Raw genomic sequence first — 16,653 nt, 5'->3', positions numbered from 1 at the left:
TCTGGTTAAAACCCTTATGTAAGGGCTTGGGCCTTAGATGCCATATAATGGCCATACGGGTTCTATGCACTGACACATCCTCTCCTTCGTTAGTATGTGGTGTTGCCAAATTTATAGGAAGTGCTTGGAGGATAAGGATGCGAAAACTAAAATCCTAATACATCTTGTAGATAGTAGTACCCCTTGGAGGGTAAACCCCAAGGATAAGCAAACTGTCCCTGATTGTAATAAGGTTGGGGTGGTGTGGTTAGGCTGTGGAAGGCAGAGTTAACAAGAGGAGTCTTAACTGTTTTTTTTTTTTTTTTATATATTGTGAAGTTTTATGATGTTTGTCAGTTAAGTAAGGCTGGTGTATTATCGCCTTTTATTTATGATGTTATATAGGCTATGTTTATTGCATTTTTACTTTTATGATGAAATTTTTTTTTATCGAATAAAGTATTGATTGATTGATTGATATATATATATATAGCGATAGATTAGAATAGATAGATAGATAGATAGATAGATAGATAGATAGATAGACCAAATTTTGAATCTCAACTTTGACTGAAAAAATAATGAAGGAGCAGGGAAAGCTAGCATTAGGACATCACTTTCTGTGATACAGTGACACTATTGTGCATGTTCAGTAGCCCTTCGCCCCATTTATTAGGTCTCACCTTCATATTGTCAGAGACCTACTGTAGATAATACCAATAATTACAGTGGGATTTACGTCAGTCCAATGCATACCATTGGCTGGCTTTCTTGCCAATCTCACTAGAGTGCACCTTATTCAATTGCGCTCCTTCCTGTTGTTGTACTTGTACTGCCCCTGGAGGCTAACTTCTTTAGTATCCATTTGATTGGATGCACACAGCAGAATTACTCTTCTTTCTTCTGTTTTCAGCACTTATTGCGCGTGCCCCCGTTTCATTTTTACCACTCCATGGTAGTGCACATGTTTTGTTGATCTCAACTCAATGTGCAGCTTCCAGATAATAAATGCAATCAACAAAAAGAGAGCTTTAAGAAGCACTACTAGAGACAGTCTGTGGCTCCTCATAGAAGTCGATTCCCTTAACGGCAATTGGTTGTGCAAAGGTTGCATGAAAAAGAATGCCTGTATTACACTTTATGGCTGATTAGTCACATGCCAAAAGTCAGATCTGGTATTATGAAAAGTTACGACAATGGCAGAAGGTCTTACTGTGAAAAGTATATGTTAAAGTCAAAAGGCCTGCAAGGGCGGATTGTTATTGCTCTGTGGGAAAGCCTGTAGACAGGGATTTTAGTACCTGGAATAACACAGTGTACAGTAGTAGGCATGGATTTTGGTGTTGATTCCCCGCTCTGACAAACCCTCCAGGTAGAAGATTTGCACTTTGCGAAACCCCGTTATTCAACCTTAGGAGGGAAGTATATTGTTTTGCTAACTGGACTTTTGTACATGTATTAGTAATTTTATGACTGTATGCAAATAGTTGACTTTTGGGAAAGCCTAAGGTAAGCACAGGAGGCCTGAAATGGTTTTGTTGACAAGCCAATTATGCCGTTTCTCAGATGCCATAGGTCAGATCTGTTTTATGAAAAGTTACAGCCTTCCTGCGAAATGCATGTATTAAAATCACTGCGGAAAAAACGAACGGTACACAAGTATGCAAGGATTTTGGTGTTGCCCTGTAGGGGAGCTTATGTCCAGTACAGTAGGTCCAAGGTTTTTATGATGACAAGCCAGTGACGAAGGCTGTAGGCTTGATTGGTTCATTGGAAAATGTTAAGTCAAATGTCAAGGGTCTGATCTGTTTCTTGTAAAAAGTTACAACAAAGGCAATAGGGCTGATTTACTCATAGTGAAAAACATGTTAAAGACAATATGGGTCGAAGTGCGGATTGTTATTGTGTTGCGTTACATCCAACAGACATGTATTTTGTTACCTGGAATGTCACAGGTTACCGCTTTCTGCAATGATAATGGTGTTGGTTAACGCCTCTAGCAACACTAAGGATAGAAGCTTTGCATTGTGATAATTCTTATTAGGCTCTCTTAGGAGGACTTGTATATTGTTTGCCAGCAGCCATTTGGTACATAAATATGATTTTATGATTACTGAGTGCGGGAAAGCCTGTCTTCAACACAGTAAGTCTAAGCTGGTTCAGGTGACACAGTAACGACAAAGGCTGAAGGCCTAAGGGGTTCAATGGCAAACTCTGTGTCCGAGGCTATAGATCTGATCTGTTATTATGAAAGATTATGACAAGGGCAATAGACTTGACTTGTTTTTTAATGATAAGCCTTAAAATCAGCAGATCTTTAAGGGTGGGGTCTCATTACACCGTGTCAAAGCCTACAGGCAGGCATTTCATAACATGAAATGTTAGAGATGACTGTACTAAGCAAGACATTTTGTGTTGCTCGTGCCCATGACAAACCCCAGGGATGGAATACTTTCACTGCGATAATCCTGGTTAGGCCCTTCTAGAAGGGGTTATATATTGGTTAGCCAACTGTATGTTTGTACATATATAATTGTATACATGTACGCCTGATGGTTGCCTTATAGGAAAGTGTTTGCTCGATTCATGTAGGCCACCATTACTTATGGAGACAAGTCTATGATGAAGGCTGCAGCCCTAATTGGTTACTAGGAAAAAGTTATGTTAGATGGCTTCTGAATGTTCTATTTATTACAAAAAGCTATGGCAAAGGCAGTTGGGCTGGCATACTTAGAGTGAAAAACATATGTTAAAGACAAAAGGCCTTTAAGCATGGCTTCTTATTACACTGTGTTAAAAACAGTAGAGAGGAATAGTGATACATGGAATCTGACAGATTACTGTAGTGAGCAATGGTTTTGGCGTTTGTTACTCCCCTCCGACAAACCCTGGATGTAGATTTGCATTTGAGAATCCTTTTTATTATGCCTCGTAGTAGGGGTTATATACTGTTTTGCCAACTGATATTTTGTTATGCTTGTAATTTTAAGCATAGCATTTAGCAGTGTGTGTATTAAAGTAATTTTTAGATCCGGCTTGACAGCTTTAGCTGCCTGCCAGGCTCTTGTATTAACAACAAACAAAAGAATCATAAAACTACAAACATACATATACATACATAAAGGGACTTTGGGTGAGCCACCTTTACCCAGAGGTGTGCCTGAGTGTCATTCAAATTCTGTTTTCACCAATGAGAGCATACACCACAGTGCAATGGGTCAGCCCACTTCAGTGATTGGCTCTATTGCCCTCTGAGTGAAGGCATTTTGCCTGATCACATATGCATATCTGAAATTGCCTTAGTTGCACGACATGTGCACCAGTTTCTTTAGATTTTTTTTTTTACTTCTATAGGTCGCCGTTTCGTCCTTCTCTTCTCTTTTTTTTTTAAATTAAGTGTCTGGCAGCTTCCTACAGAGGCAACACTACTGTCCCACTCTGTTACTGCTTATTTCAACTGCATTACACCTCATCTTGCATAGCCGCTGCTTCTCAACCACATGGCCATCTTGAAGGGAATTAGCCACATTATATCATTGTGTTACCATTCGAAGATGACCACCACGTTTAGAAGCAATGTATCAATCAGCATAGACTGCTACAGCTATTAATCACCATACGCAATGCCAGTCCAAGCTGCCTTGGGCAAAGTTTGATTTTTTACTTATCCTGAACTGTAAATACATCCTCACCATATTTACGCATAACATTTTTATTTTCCTACTTTGGTTCTTCTCATTTATCTCGCATATGTGTGCTGAGGTTATGTGTGAGTTTCATTGTGGCAGGGTTAGTGGATGAATTTAACACTGAGGCAGTGGGTGGATGAATGGATACATTATTGCAAGGGGGAATTACATGTTGCATGTATGATGAGTTACTGAGTACCTAAACTCACTGGTAACTGAAGAGGCACCTTCCAGCTATTAGCGTGACCCCTTGGCCTAACCAATGCTTGTGCAGGACTCGAGTCCCAAACACCATCTGTTGGTGTTATTCTGACACCGTCCCTTCATACTCCAAGCACGCAGTCCAGTGCCTGGAAGTCTCATCACTCACTCATTCATATGGAGAAGTCATCAGACTTAGGCTGGCGTGGTCGGGGTATGATTAAAATAACGCACTGAAATTCAAATGAAAGACGCCAAAATAAACCGTGCTAAGGCGAGTGCGGGCGACCGTCTGTCGTGCCAGCTGTTTGAGGACTCGCTCAGCTATAAGCAGACGTAACCACCTTATCTCCTCGCAACCTTAAGCACATTCGCATGCGTTCAGCGCGTCAACACCGGGCCTGGCAATGTGACTGATGGAAGGGCGCACGCAGGCGCGCGGGCTGACGCGGCACGCGCTGAGACACGCACGGCCGCGCGCACACACACACACACAAAGGTGTTTACACCACACAGGCTGAGGTACGCGCGCACACACACACAGCCTGTTACACGTTACACAGACACGTGCACACACACAGACACGCAGTGAGACAGTGGCACACAGAATGTTACAGCACACATAAACACACACACGCTATCGCGTCACAAACCTATACACGGTCTCTCACACACATGCTGTCAAATCACTCACATTACATACCCATAGTGAGACACACGCACTGTCAGGGCGCACACACACAAACGTAGAGGGAAAAACACCAGCATTATCGAAGCACACACCCCACACATGCAAGTTGCAGCAACACACAAGCATTGACAAATGCTCAAGAGCACGCACTGACACGCAAAAAACGTGCTCAATCTGTTAACCACTACCCACTGACACATACAAGATGTCACAGCACACACAGGGACAGCTCATTTATAACAGCACACACACTAATTGTGAGGCTCAAGCTCCACAGAGATAGAATGGCGAGCATCACCTCCTGCTTCAAGCACTGAGGCACACACACAAACTCAAATGCCTACACACAGTGTCACATCACCCAATGAGAAACACCTTCGTATACACTCGCACACTCACAAACTAGTTAGTAAGTTGCAGCAGCAATCAAAGAAACACCCGTGCGGACACACAAAGAGCATTGAAGTTGTTGCATAGAAATCGACACACTGATATTTCAGCATTTTGTCACCTCGATGGAGCACACAAACACACACCTTAATTCTCCAGACGAGATGGATGTATCACACACGCGCACACACACAGACAGACACACTTTCCCCAGGCCTAAAGACAGGGCCTGCCTATTGTATACAAAACGGACACACACAGACAGCCGGGGGAATTAGAAGCCGCCACATCTGTTCTAAAGCTCAGCTTAAAAGCAAACCCCATCAGATCAGAAGGAAAGGCAATCCGCTTTCTAATTAGGGAACATCTGGTTCCAGGAGACAACACTTTGCAGTGGCCTGGAAGAGTCCGCCGAGGAGCCGCAGCCCCAGATGTAGCGCCTCCTCCCCCTGAAGTGGGCGCTGGGGCGGTAATCACGTGCAGATTCTGACCCAGTTTCTCAGGGTATGACAGAGTAGTCGGGCGGATGACGTGCTCGCTATTCTGGGCAAGTAATAGAGAGATGTTAAATATGGCAGGGGTGCGTAGGATGGGGTGATGGGGAAAGCCTCGAGGAGGGTCACACAGTCAGTGGCATGTTAGGAGTAGAAGTGAGGTCAGTGGTGTGTGCGCCATTGCCCGAGTTGATGGCTGAAATGGAGGGAAGGCACACCTAGAATCTGCAGGAAGGTTACGATCATGCGTAAGTTAAGAGAGAGAGTTATTTACTGTTATAGGGGCAATCTGGCACCCACTTACCGGTACCACCCACTTACCCATGGCACCCTAGGCGTCCTCCTACCCTTGCCACGTGCCTGGCAATGTATGGTTAGGCCAAATCGGAACCCATTTGGATGGCCAGTGCTTTTTTTTTAATGCACCGGCCAGGCTTTTCTGCCAACAGCATTTATCATGGAGGGGGTGAGGGTGGGGGCTCAAAGGCATCAGGGCGCTATACATGAGCACCAGATTACATAACAAAATCATATCTTATTTTTAACAATTTTTTAGGCATCGGGAGATTAAGTGATACGCCCAGAATCACAGGATATTGAGTTAACGCTGGGATTCAAACTCCCCAGATCCAAAGTTGGCAGCTCAGGCAGTTAGGCCACATCTAGTTGATTAGTATTGGCATCAGGGGCTGCTGGTGATCTTTGAAAGGAGTGGGGCGTTATATCCTCAAAGAGTTCCCCTCCATTCTTTTCGAAATTTGCCTCACTCATATTCCCTCCCTCTCACATTTGAGCCCAGATTAACAACATTGTGTGCGGTGTTTCCATCTCAAAAGGGACCCAAACCTGCGCAAAATGTGTTTTTTAATTTGCTTACCAGCGCAACACCTGTTTTGCACTGGAAAGTTGCCTGAAAGTAATGGAAAGTACTGCTTTGCTTTACTCTACTCTGTGTCAAGGGGGTGTTCTATGGGTGGTACGTGTGCGTTCACATGCAACGACTCATGGTTTTTGATGCAAAACCCTAACAAACTAACAATTGTAGACAGGGTTTTGCACCAAACAATGATAAATTGAAAACAGGCGTTAAAAAGGAGAAACTCTTTTTTTTCCTCATAACTTTTACCACTTTGCATGTGTACTACACTGTACAGCACACATCCGAAGTAGGAAACGTTTTAAAGTTAAAGGAAGCATAGAATTTTGTGCTGCAAGGGCACCCTTCCAGTATAAAAGCTATGCTAAGACTCAAACACACATCTTTGCCCTGTGGTGCAAAGGTGTCTGTGTGGTGCTTGGCAGCCTAATTGTGCACCAGCGATACTGAGAGTACCATGTGTTTGTGGATATGGTGTCTTCTGGTTCTCACCCACTCACATAACGCAGCAACTTTGGGTGCTGTTCTGCGATTTGTGAAAGTTTTGATAATCTGGGCCTCAGTCTCTTTACCCTCACTCAGTCTAACTCACATTCTCTCACTTGCTAATTCTCATTCATACTTATTCCCACTCACTGTTACTAATACACACATGTACTCCCACTCACTGGTTCTCATTTTCACTTGCTAACTCGCTTACACAAACTCACAAACTCTGGGCCCTGGAGCAACTGAACTTGCTGCACCATTGATAGCTACACACACAACTCACTTCCCCTCCCTCTCACAACCTCCAATGAATCACTCGTTCTAACACACTCATCCTCATTCACTCACCCCCTCATACTCACTTTCACCCACTCACACACTCTCAAACACCGATTTTCACTTTCACTCTCATTGAAACAAGTTCTTACAGTGGAAGCAGTAGGTTCTTATGCATAAAGAGACAGTGGAAACAAACCTCATAATTTTGTAGAGATGAACTCACTCTTCTACAGACAGAGCTGAGCTCCAGCCCAGATGCAGACAAGTCCCTGCATATACAGTGCTGCATCCATGCACAGCTAGGGCAGAGACAGTGAACCCATAGGTAATTTCTTTCATTGAGCCGGAGAGGAGTTCCTGCATACATAATGCGGCAGCCCTGGGCAGGCAGAGCTGAGCTCTTTCAAGTATGCAGCTGATCTCCCCTGCAGACAGTGCTGAGCCCCTGCGCAGGCACAGACCGAGGGGAGCCAGTTCACAGGCAGGTTCGAGCTCTTTCAGCATTCAATACTAGAATGTAAACCTTGAGGTTCTGTGGGGACTGAGAAACCAGGACCAGGAAATATTCAGTGGGAGCCTCTTGCGCATAGCCCGTTTCTGATTGGGAGTAAGGAGGAGACAGTGGGAGCGAAAGGATTGAGATTAGGGATTGAAGAGAAAGAGAGACACGGCAGGCAGTAGGGACAGAAAATTAAGCATGTGTGATAATATGGAGAGTAAAGTGAGAAAGAGATAAAGAAATGAGAGGAGAGGGTGACAGATGGAAATGAACAGAGACTATGAGTGACACGGTGGATACCACAGAGACGTTTGAGCAGACAAGTTTTCACTTTCTTGCGGAGCTCAAATGTGAGAAGGAAGCTCTAATGTGTAGGGGCAGGTCGTTCCAGGCTTTGGGCACGAGGCAGGAGAAAGCAAGAAGGTTGATGCTGGTTGTGTGTATCCAGGGAATGTGTGCAAGCAGGAGTCTGGCTGAGCACCTTGACTGAAGTAAACTTTAGAGCACATTTCCCCCATTCTTTTGCTCCCTTCATCAGAAGTCTGCCTTTCACAGTGTCCCTGGGCAGTGCTGGTGCTGGCTGTGGATGGTGCCGATACCAAGCTCCAAAGAAGCATTTTGGTCACTAGCACACTTTTTTTTTTAAGCAAATTAAGCACTGGGTTAGAGTGAAGGTGTTGTACATGTGACAGACCCACTTGGCAGCTATGTTTTAGAATTGTAAAAGGTGACCTAGTCCAATTTGAAATTGTGTTTCACAAGGAACATCAAACGTAAACCCTTCACATACTTAAGGAGTTTGGCGTTTTATATATTCACTTCTCTGGCTTATATGAAGTAGGCAAACTCCAAAGTGAGTGAATGGAGGAGCAAAGTGTAAAGCTTGTGAGGGCATCTCAACGTCAGTGGTGCAATAGGAGGGATACCATGCAGGATCCTCTGTTAGTGCATGTGCCCTAATCACTACTATATGGTTTGGTGTCACCACAAAGAATAGCAAGGACTCAGATCATGGTGCCCTCAAATCATGGTCCCCTCAGTGGACAAAAGCTCTGCATACTCCCCTATCCTGCGAGCTGTACCTTCCATCTTCCTGCAAGAGAGCACAGGCATCTGTTCAGTGAAGGAACACGAGCTCCGCAGTGGCTGAGGGTGCAGGTGTTGTGCACCGGCGGTAGCTACTAGAGTCCACTGAAAGGAATGCGGCAGGGTTATGGGCATGCACACACTTTGGATCACAATCAAGAAACCCCTCGGTATAAAAATCAAAAGCTACTATCAAAGTAGAGACTGAGCCACAGAGGGGTATCCCCTCTAAAAAGTATGAAATCCCTCACCCACAAGAGGTGGCATGCTACATCATTGGGATTCTCCTAGTGCCTTGAGGCCTCGTCACGGCACGGGCTACTTCCCCCCTCTCTGAGAGGCAGGAGCTTAAGGATGTTTTTATATAGTGTAGGGCTGTTTCCTCTCTCAGTGCTGCTCTTTCTAATGCAGGTATGTCCTGATGTGTCCTGTCAGCAGGTTGGCACAGAAGAATAGGAGTGTGGCTATTAATAATGAGTACAGTGTAAGGCAACAGGTTAGGTGCAGCACTCCTGTTGTGTGGGCTTCGACGCAGGGTCTATGAGCTAGGATGGGCAAGTAAGAGAAACAGAAGTGGTCCAACTCACTTAATGTATTTTGGAGGCAGTGGATTAACCCATATTCCTATCTTATAGCTGGATTTGCCTGAAATGACCAAACCTGCAGTCCGATTTGCCCTTGAAATACCAGCCTGCATACTTTTGGATGTGTATTAGTGAGGCCAGCTTGAGAGGCTCACATGCTTATATCACATCCTGCAGTGTAGACTAGTATTCTCTTGGGCGTTAATGTCAAACAGATGATGCAACTGTACCAGGAAGGCAGGGGTGTAGCTTCAAGGGGGGTGTATGTGGTGTTATACCCCTTAATAAATCTGTTCACTAGTAAGTATTTGGGTACAGGTGTTTTCAGTCGGGTATGGTGAGGACTCTGTCGAATTTCACCTGGGATTTTTACATACACACACACACACACAGACAAACAGACACACACACACTCTGTCATCTCATTTATATGAATATATTAAAAATGTTGGTTATTTTACAAAATATTGTGTTCCGAGTACCCCTCACAATCTGCACTCCACTCCCTTTCCATCACCCTTGAAGCTCCCCTTCTGCACTGCTTCTCTTATAATGTATTTTAACATGATATGCCAGCATGGTTGTTGGAAAATCTGAAGCTCACGCTCCCCTTATCTGAATGACCAAGCTATGCCCCGGCAGGGAGGGTGTAGGAGTGATCTTCGCTTTATTACCAACATGCCCCTTTCCACAGGGGGTCGCTGCCAGATATCTAGGCTCTTCTGCTTTGTAGGATAACCCATTGGTAAAAACCGCAGAGCAAAGTCAGCAACTTAGGGTGTAGAAAAAACAGGAGCAGTAACGGACAATGGTGACGTTTTAGAGTTCTTTACACGGGAAGATATGTGAGCTTATCCCATAACACAACCTCAATAGTAAAAGCTGAAGTTGGCATCTACTCTGTGGGCTCTGTGGGCTTCGGGTGACAGTCCTAAAGAGTCATTATGGACCGGCATATGGTCGACACTCCCAACTTTGTGGAAAACAAGATTACACTCCAAGCCCACGCACTGGGCCAGATGTATCAAAAGACTGGTCAAAAAAGTAGTTTCAAATTGCACAATGACTTTTTTGCAACTAGTCTTTAATTTTGTAATCTACTAAATCGCCTCTCAAAATGTCCGGTCAAGGAGTACACAGAACGACTTGCCTAATAAATATTAATTAGCGCGGTTGCTATTTGCAACCCCCAGTGATTGGCTACAAACACAGGGATGATGACCTGGAAGAAACAACCGACCTTCCACTACCCCTGTGTTTGCATTCCCAAATGGGAAACCCTAAGGGACTGTTTAGCCTTTGTGAATCATCAGTTACCTCCTCCTCTGAGGTGTCAGTAACTGATCAATGGTGCTGGAGGTGTCACAGATTACCAGTTAGAGATGCATTCAGTCTGGGGCACAGGGAAGTGACCAGACATGCAGAAGGCAGTTTATACCTGAGACACAAAAATGTGACCACATATGCAGAAGGGAACATTGAGAGAGCGCCAGTGCTGAATGTGTCACAGATTACAAGTTAGAGATGGTTTCAGTCTGGGGCACAGGGAGGTGACCAGACATGCAGAAGGGAGCACTGTGCTGTATCTCATAGTGGATGTAATGCAGCCCCTTCAGTACAGCCAGGGCCGCATTTATTCTGATTCCAGGAAGGTGACATGTCATGCAGAAGGGGAGGCACACAGGCTGTGTTGCAGGCAGTCTGAGGCGCAGTGCCGTGTGACATGTCGCAGAGTACACACCTGGGGCAAGATCTGGCTGACATTGTGAAGGGGAGTCGAGAAGCAGAAGGGGAAGATGTAATACATAGTTATTTTTAGCTGATTCTTGGCGGAGACTCTGGGAAATGCAAGACTGAAGTCAGCAGCTAAAGGTTCTCAGTGTAAACCACCAGGGGCCACCCAGGGCCCCAAGAGAGAGAGCCACTGTTGGGGATGCTTTAGCAATGGGCCCCAGGCTTACCCTCCCAGGCAAAAGTCATTTCCAGTGGCTTAATATGTCACCAAAATAGTCCACCAAAAATAATTTCAGAGAAAGTGATCAATATTCGGGAATGACACGAAGAAGCATTCTCAAAAGGCGCGAACAAGGACTGAGAACTAGCTTGTCGCTATGGATACATTCAGATTTTGATCTGTGTCTCTGCTCAACGTAAAGTGTTTTTTGGGCTAGGCCAGGGGTCTTCAAACTGGGGGCCTCAAGGGATCCGGGTGGGTTGGGGGCAGGGGGGGGGGGAAGGGGTGGTAGACTTTGGCCAAAAGATGCAATATGCTGATAACAGTGAAAAAAATGGAACAGGAAAAAAATGAGCGGCAGTAAGCCGCTCTGTAATAGGCTATTGCTAACATCTTTTGTCCTTTCTATCCTGGCTGGCTAGTTTCTGTCACTATGTCAGTTACCTAAGTTACCTTGAGAAGTAGACTTTAAAACATTCCTGGCGCCTATAAACCAATCTCTGTACTCCCAGCTCACCTCCTTCTAGAATGGGGCAGAACATAGGTCCGGACACCAAAATAAACGTGGCCCTCATTAGTGAAACATACAGCTGGAAAAAGTAGCCCACATTTGCAAACTGGGGCAGTTTTGAACTTGTAAAAATACACTGTATGTTTCTTTAGAAAGGTAGAGGAGACCTCATGCATTTGTGCTTGCTGCAGGAAATGTGTGTGGTGATATGAGAAAAATCAACAGTTAAATCAGCCCACAAGATCATAAAACAGGCCCACAAACAGCAAAAAAAAGCCACACACTTACCTGTCAGACCAACCCTGACGGCAGTACCGTCTTAACGCATGGGCACGCTGTCCAGTTGCCCGAGGGTCCCATGAGCATAGAGGCCCCATGCTAATCTAGAATGTAAATAGGGGTGGCTCCTCCGCAGTGTGGTTGTGTACGCAGGGCCCAGTGCACTGCTTTGCCCGGGGGCCTATAATGCTGTTAGGACTGCCTTGCCTAATGGCACTGTCAGATTGCTCTATAGACCAGCCTGACCCTGCCTCCCTCATTCCCTGATGGCACTTACTTGTGTTTGGTGTGAAGTTGGGAATGCGGCTCACTCCCTGGGTGACGGCTGGTGGTGGAGGTGGCATGTTGGGTGGCGTCGATCTGGTCTGAGTCTTCACGTCCGCAGGTGAGTCTGGCATCGTTGCAGCCTTCTTCTCTGCACTGTCTGAAAGAATCAGGAGATATGACTTATGCAGCGTCAGTCCATTAAATGAGATAATATTATTACTGTTGAGAGCGTTTACAAGTGCCAGACATGCATAATGAAGCACTAATTAATCAAATTATATCACAATGCACACCTACATAATGTAATACTTTAACCAGCATACACCACATAATGTAATTTCAAGTCAACTTTCCAAAAACACACCCAAAAAATTAAACAAACAATGCATCTCAAAATATATTATTTTTACAATATCCAGGCTTATAGGACCAGAATTCGAAACTTCAAATATAATTTCTAAATATTTAGCTGGCTAGATCCTTCACTTCTTCAGCTTTCTGCCCAAAATTGTTTAAATGTGGTCCAAATTGCATAGAGAAACTGCCCCCTCACATAGCTCGTTACCCCGGTCTGTCCCACAATGCCATCCATATAGAACATTGTCAGGATCTATCCCGCAATGCCCGCTGCATAAAATATTGTCCAGGACCCATCTCACAATGCACACATATAAAAAACAATTGCCAAGACATAGCCCACAAAAATTGTCACATCCATCTACATGAGATGTTATCCAGGATTTGTAGCCGGGATCCATCCTACAGTCATGTTCCAGGACGCATCGCTCAGTGGACATCTTGGTAACATGCTGTCCAGTGTCCATCCCAGGTTGTCCATCCACAAAACATGCTATTTTCAGGATTCGTCAGCCAGTGGACATCAAAGTAACATGCTGTCCAGTGTCGATCATTCAATGTCATTGGCAAGGATGCATCCAACAATGAACACACAGATAAAACATTGTCAAGGATCAATCCTGCTGTGGGAATCTACGTAAATGATTGTCCAGGATGCATCCAACAATGGCCATTTCTTTAGCACATTATCTGGGGTCCAAGCCATAAGCCAGGGTCCATTCAACAGTGAACACATACATAAACTGTCCACGATTCACCCTACACCTGCTTTCTACTTAAGACACTGCCCAGGATCCATCTTACAATGTAAGTATACACATGTTGTGCAGGGTTCGCCCCACAGTGGACATCTACAGAATGCGTGGGCCCGGATCTACTCCACAGTAGACACCTACATTAGACACTGTCCAGGGTCCATCCTGCCATGTCCATCGGCATAGTGTAGTCCAGAATCCAACGCTTGCGATGGGCATCTTCATATCTTGTGCAGGGTCCACCCAACAATGGACGTCTACATCAGAAGTTGTGTAGCATCCACCCAACGTTGAACATCATCATTAGATGTCAAGGGTCCATCCCGCAATGCTCGTCGACATAGTGTTGTCCAGGATCCGTCTCACAATGTGTTATGCAGGCTCCATCGCATACTGGACATAAGATGATATCCAGAATCAGGTTCACGACGACCAGTTACATAACTCATGATCAAGGACCCACCACAAAGTGCTTGTCTGCACACCAGATGGTTTGCAATACATCTCTCAATGGCTATCCTCCTAACACATCATCTAGGTCTGATCCCCCTACGTCACACTTATATACTGTGGCACGGAGTGTTTCACCACCGTCACTGAATGGCTCTAATGATGGCGGAATGAACATACAGCCTTTCATCTCTAGAATTGAATGACTCCAAGAACAGGTAAAATTTGCATACAGCCTTTCACCTTTGATATTGACCAGCAGCAAGGTGAAGTGACTTAGTGCTGTTCACCTTTAGATATTAATGACAATAAGGTGGAGTAAAGTGGCACAGCGCCTTTCAACTCTAGAACAAAATGGCTATAAGGCACAGTAGAGCGACATAGCACCTTTACCCTCTAAGACTGAATGACTGCAAGGTGAAGTAAAGTAGCTGGCAGGGAATGGTTACGCGCAACCTTTCGCCTCTAGATTGGAGCAGAAGGAAGGATTGACAAAGTAACAGAGATCATTTCACCTCTAGAAATTGAATGGCAGTATAGATGAATAAAGTAACACTGAACGTTTCACTTCTGGGAAATGACTGGCAGTAAGGATGAATAAAGCAACAGGGAATCTTTTGCTTCTAGAACTCTGTGACAGTAAGGACGAATGAAGAGATGCAGAGCGTTTCACTTCTAGAACTGAATGGATGTGTTAGGACCGAAGAAGTAACATTGTAATTCACCTCCGATTGTTATTTAGAACACGCTTTCTATGACTGGTGGTATTTATATAAAGGATAAAGTACCCCCTGCCGGACATTCTAAGGATATTTCAAGACACGGAGGAGTTCCATTACCATAGAGGAACAAAGACAGAGGTCGAGTTCCTTTATAAGGTTAAGGAACGCCAAGGTGACTTGCAATATTCTTATCATGTACACCAGGATGTACTTTACCCCATATAATGCATAGTCACACCATCACTTTTCCCACATACTACTTAAAACCTTGGTACATAGCTCTTTCATATGAAAGATCGAGCATACTTGAAAACATGAAGATTAAAAATAAAACCTCTAGTGCAAAATTAACCACATTAAAAACCGGTTGGCTATTTGTTGCAAACAGATATTTAGAAATAGTCCAATAGAAGCAAAAAAGCTGCACTAGCTCGGAATGTGTAGAGACATGAAGAAAGATTCTAATTTTTCTCTATCTAATAACTGTAAAAAATAAGCCTGGTCTCTCTGCTTGTCATTGTGTAAATTAAGAAATAGAGCAGAAGAAAGAAAAGCAACGATCTGTTTTCGTTGCTTTAAACAGCTGCTTTAATTATGCTCCGTGTCCTCACCTGCCTTTCGCCTCGACTGCTCGAGGTCTGCTATCTTTTCTTTATAATGGTCGACTGGGTGAATCACAAATCACCAATTACAAAGAAATTAGAAACTTGCGTTTCTACAGGGGCTACAGAATCCCATGTATTATATAGCGCTTTCAGATAGAAGGGGATTCCAATAAGCAATGGTTAATGGGAGGAAAAGCCTTGGGCTGGTCTTGCTTTTCCCTAAAACTCAGGAATCAAAATTCAGTGGCCTTAGCCCGTGCAGTCTGCGTACAGCGCATGTGCAGTACCTCTACTACGAGTGTACTGTGGGTATTCAATGGTATGCAGTTGGTGTGCCATGCATTCACGGAGAGCTGTCAGTCCCTAATCTTTCAGAAGCCAGGCTTGATCATAGTTCGAATAAAAACACAGGCCTCGTGAACAGAAGCTGTGTTCATGCCCTTTCCGGCCTCTGCTCTGATGCGCGCGCTGTAAATCTTTCACTGTGGCATTTTGAAGTAATGCACTTTATCCATGTGGGTTGTTACCGCCTATCAGCTGCCATTTGTCAGTCTTTGGTGAAGCTCCCAGCCGGTGATAAAAGTCACTTTTCATAACCGCCAGAGATATATTTGTTTGGGCTAGGAAGGGTGCAAATGGATGCTGTGAGGCTGGAGAGGGCAAGCGGGGGGCACAGGAACTCACCCCAGGCACATCAGCGTCATCACGAGGTCTCCCGCCAAAAACAGAACTAGATCTTCCATCCTGTGAGTGGAAGGGGTGAGTCTGTGCACGTCTGCTTAGGAAGGGGTTCTGTACATATCTACAGAAGGGGTGAGTCTATGCACAACTGCATAGGAAGGGATTCTGTACGCATCTACAGAAGGACTGAATCCATGCTTTTCTGCAACGGATGGAAATCTGTTCATATCTGCAGAATGGGTGAGCCTATGCATATCTGCATAAGATGGGATTCTGTCCATGTCTGCAGAAGGGGTGATTCTATGCTTATTTGCATAAGATGGACTTTTTGTCCATATGTGTAGCAGCTGCGAGTCTATGCACTTCGTTGTATGGAGGTACCCTGTCCATATCTGCTGAGGAAGTGAGTCTGCACATAACTGCATAGGGGATTCTGTCCAGATCTGCAGAAGATGCAAGTCTAGGTATATCTTTGTAAGGAGGGATTCGATCCTTATCCGCTTAAGAGATGGCTCTGTGCATAGGGAGCGAATTGGTCCATATCTGCAGAATGCGTGAGTCTATGCATATCTGCATGAGATGGGATTCTGTCCATCTCTGCAGAAGGGGTGATTCTATGAATGTTTGCCCAAGATGCAATTCTGTCCAAAGCTGTAGAAGCAATGAGTCTATGCATATCTTTGTAAGGAGGGTCCCTGTCCATATGTGCTGAAGAGGTGAGTCTGCGCATAACTGATAGGGGGTTCTGTCCAGATCTGCAGAAGCTGTGAGTATATATATATATATCTATATATATATATATATATATATATCT

The 16,653-nt window shown here is 44.6% G+C and overlaps 1 protein-coding gene across 7 annotated transcripts in view; it reads right to left on the bottom strand.

Annotated features, from left to right (window-relative positions):
- Nucleotides 1-16,653, bottom strand: part of CBFA2T3 (CBFA2/RUNX1 partner transcriptional co-repressor 3) — a 352,675-nt gene that overhangs the window by 54,561 nt on the left and 281,461 nt on the right. For all 7 annotated transcript variants that reach the window (XM_085639117.1, XM_085639120.1, XM_085639118.1 and 4 more), the window contains one exon: nucleotides 12,280-12,426. In XM_085639117.1, coding sequence (XP_085495243.1) covers nucleotides 12,280-12,426 — 147 coding nt within the window. The remainder of the gene's footprint in view (nucleotides 1-12,279; nucleotides 12,427-16,653) is intronic.

Source organism: Triturus cristatus, chromosome 12 (assembly GCF_964204655.1).
Source record: "Triturus cristatus chromosome 12, aTriCri1.1, whole genome shotgun sequence".
NCBI classification, from domain to species: Eukaryota; Metazoa; Chordata; class Amphibia; order Caudata; family Salamandridae; genus Triturus; species Triturus cristatus.
This window is presented reverse-complemented; position numbering and strand designations above follow the sequence as displayed.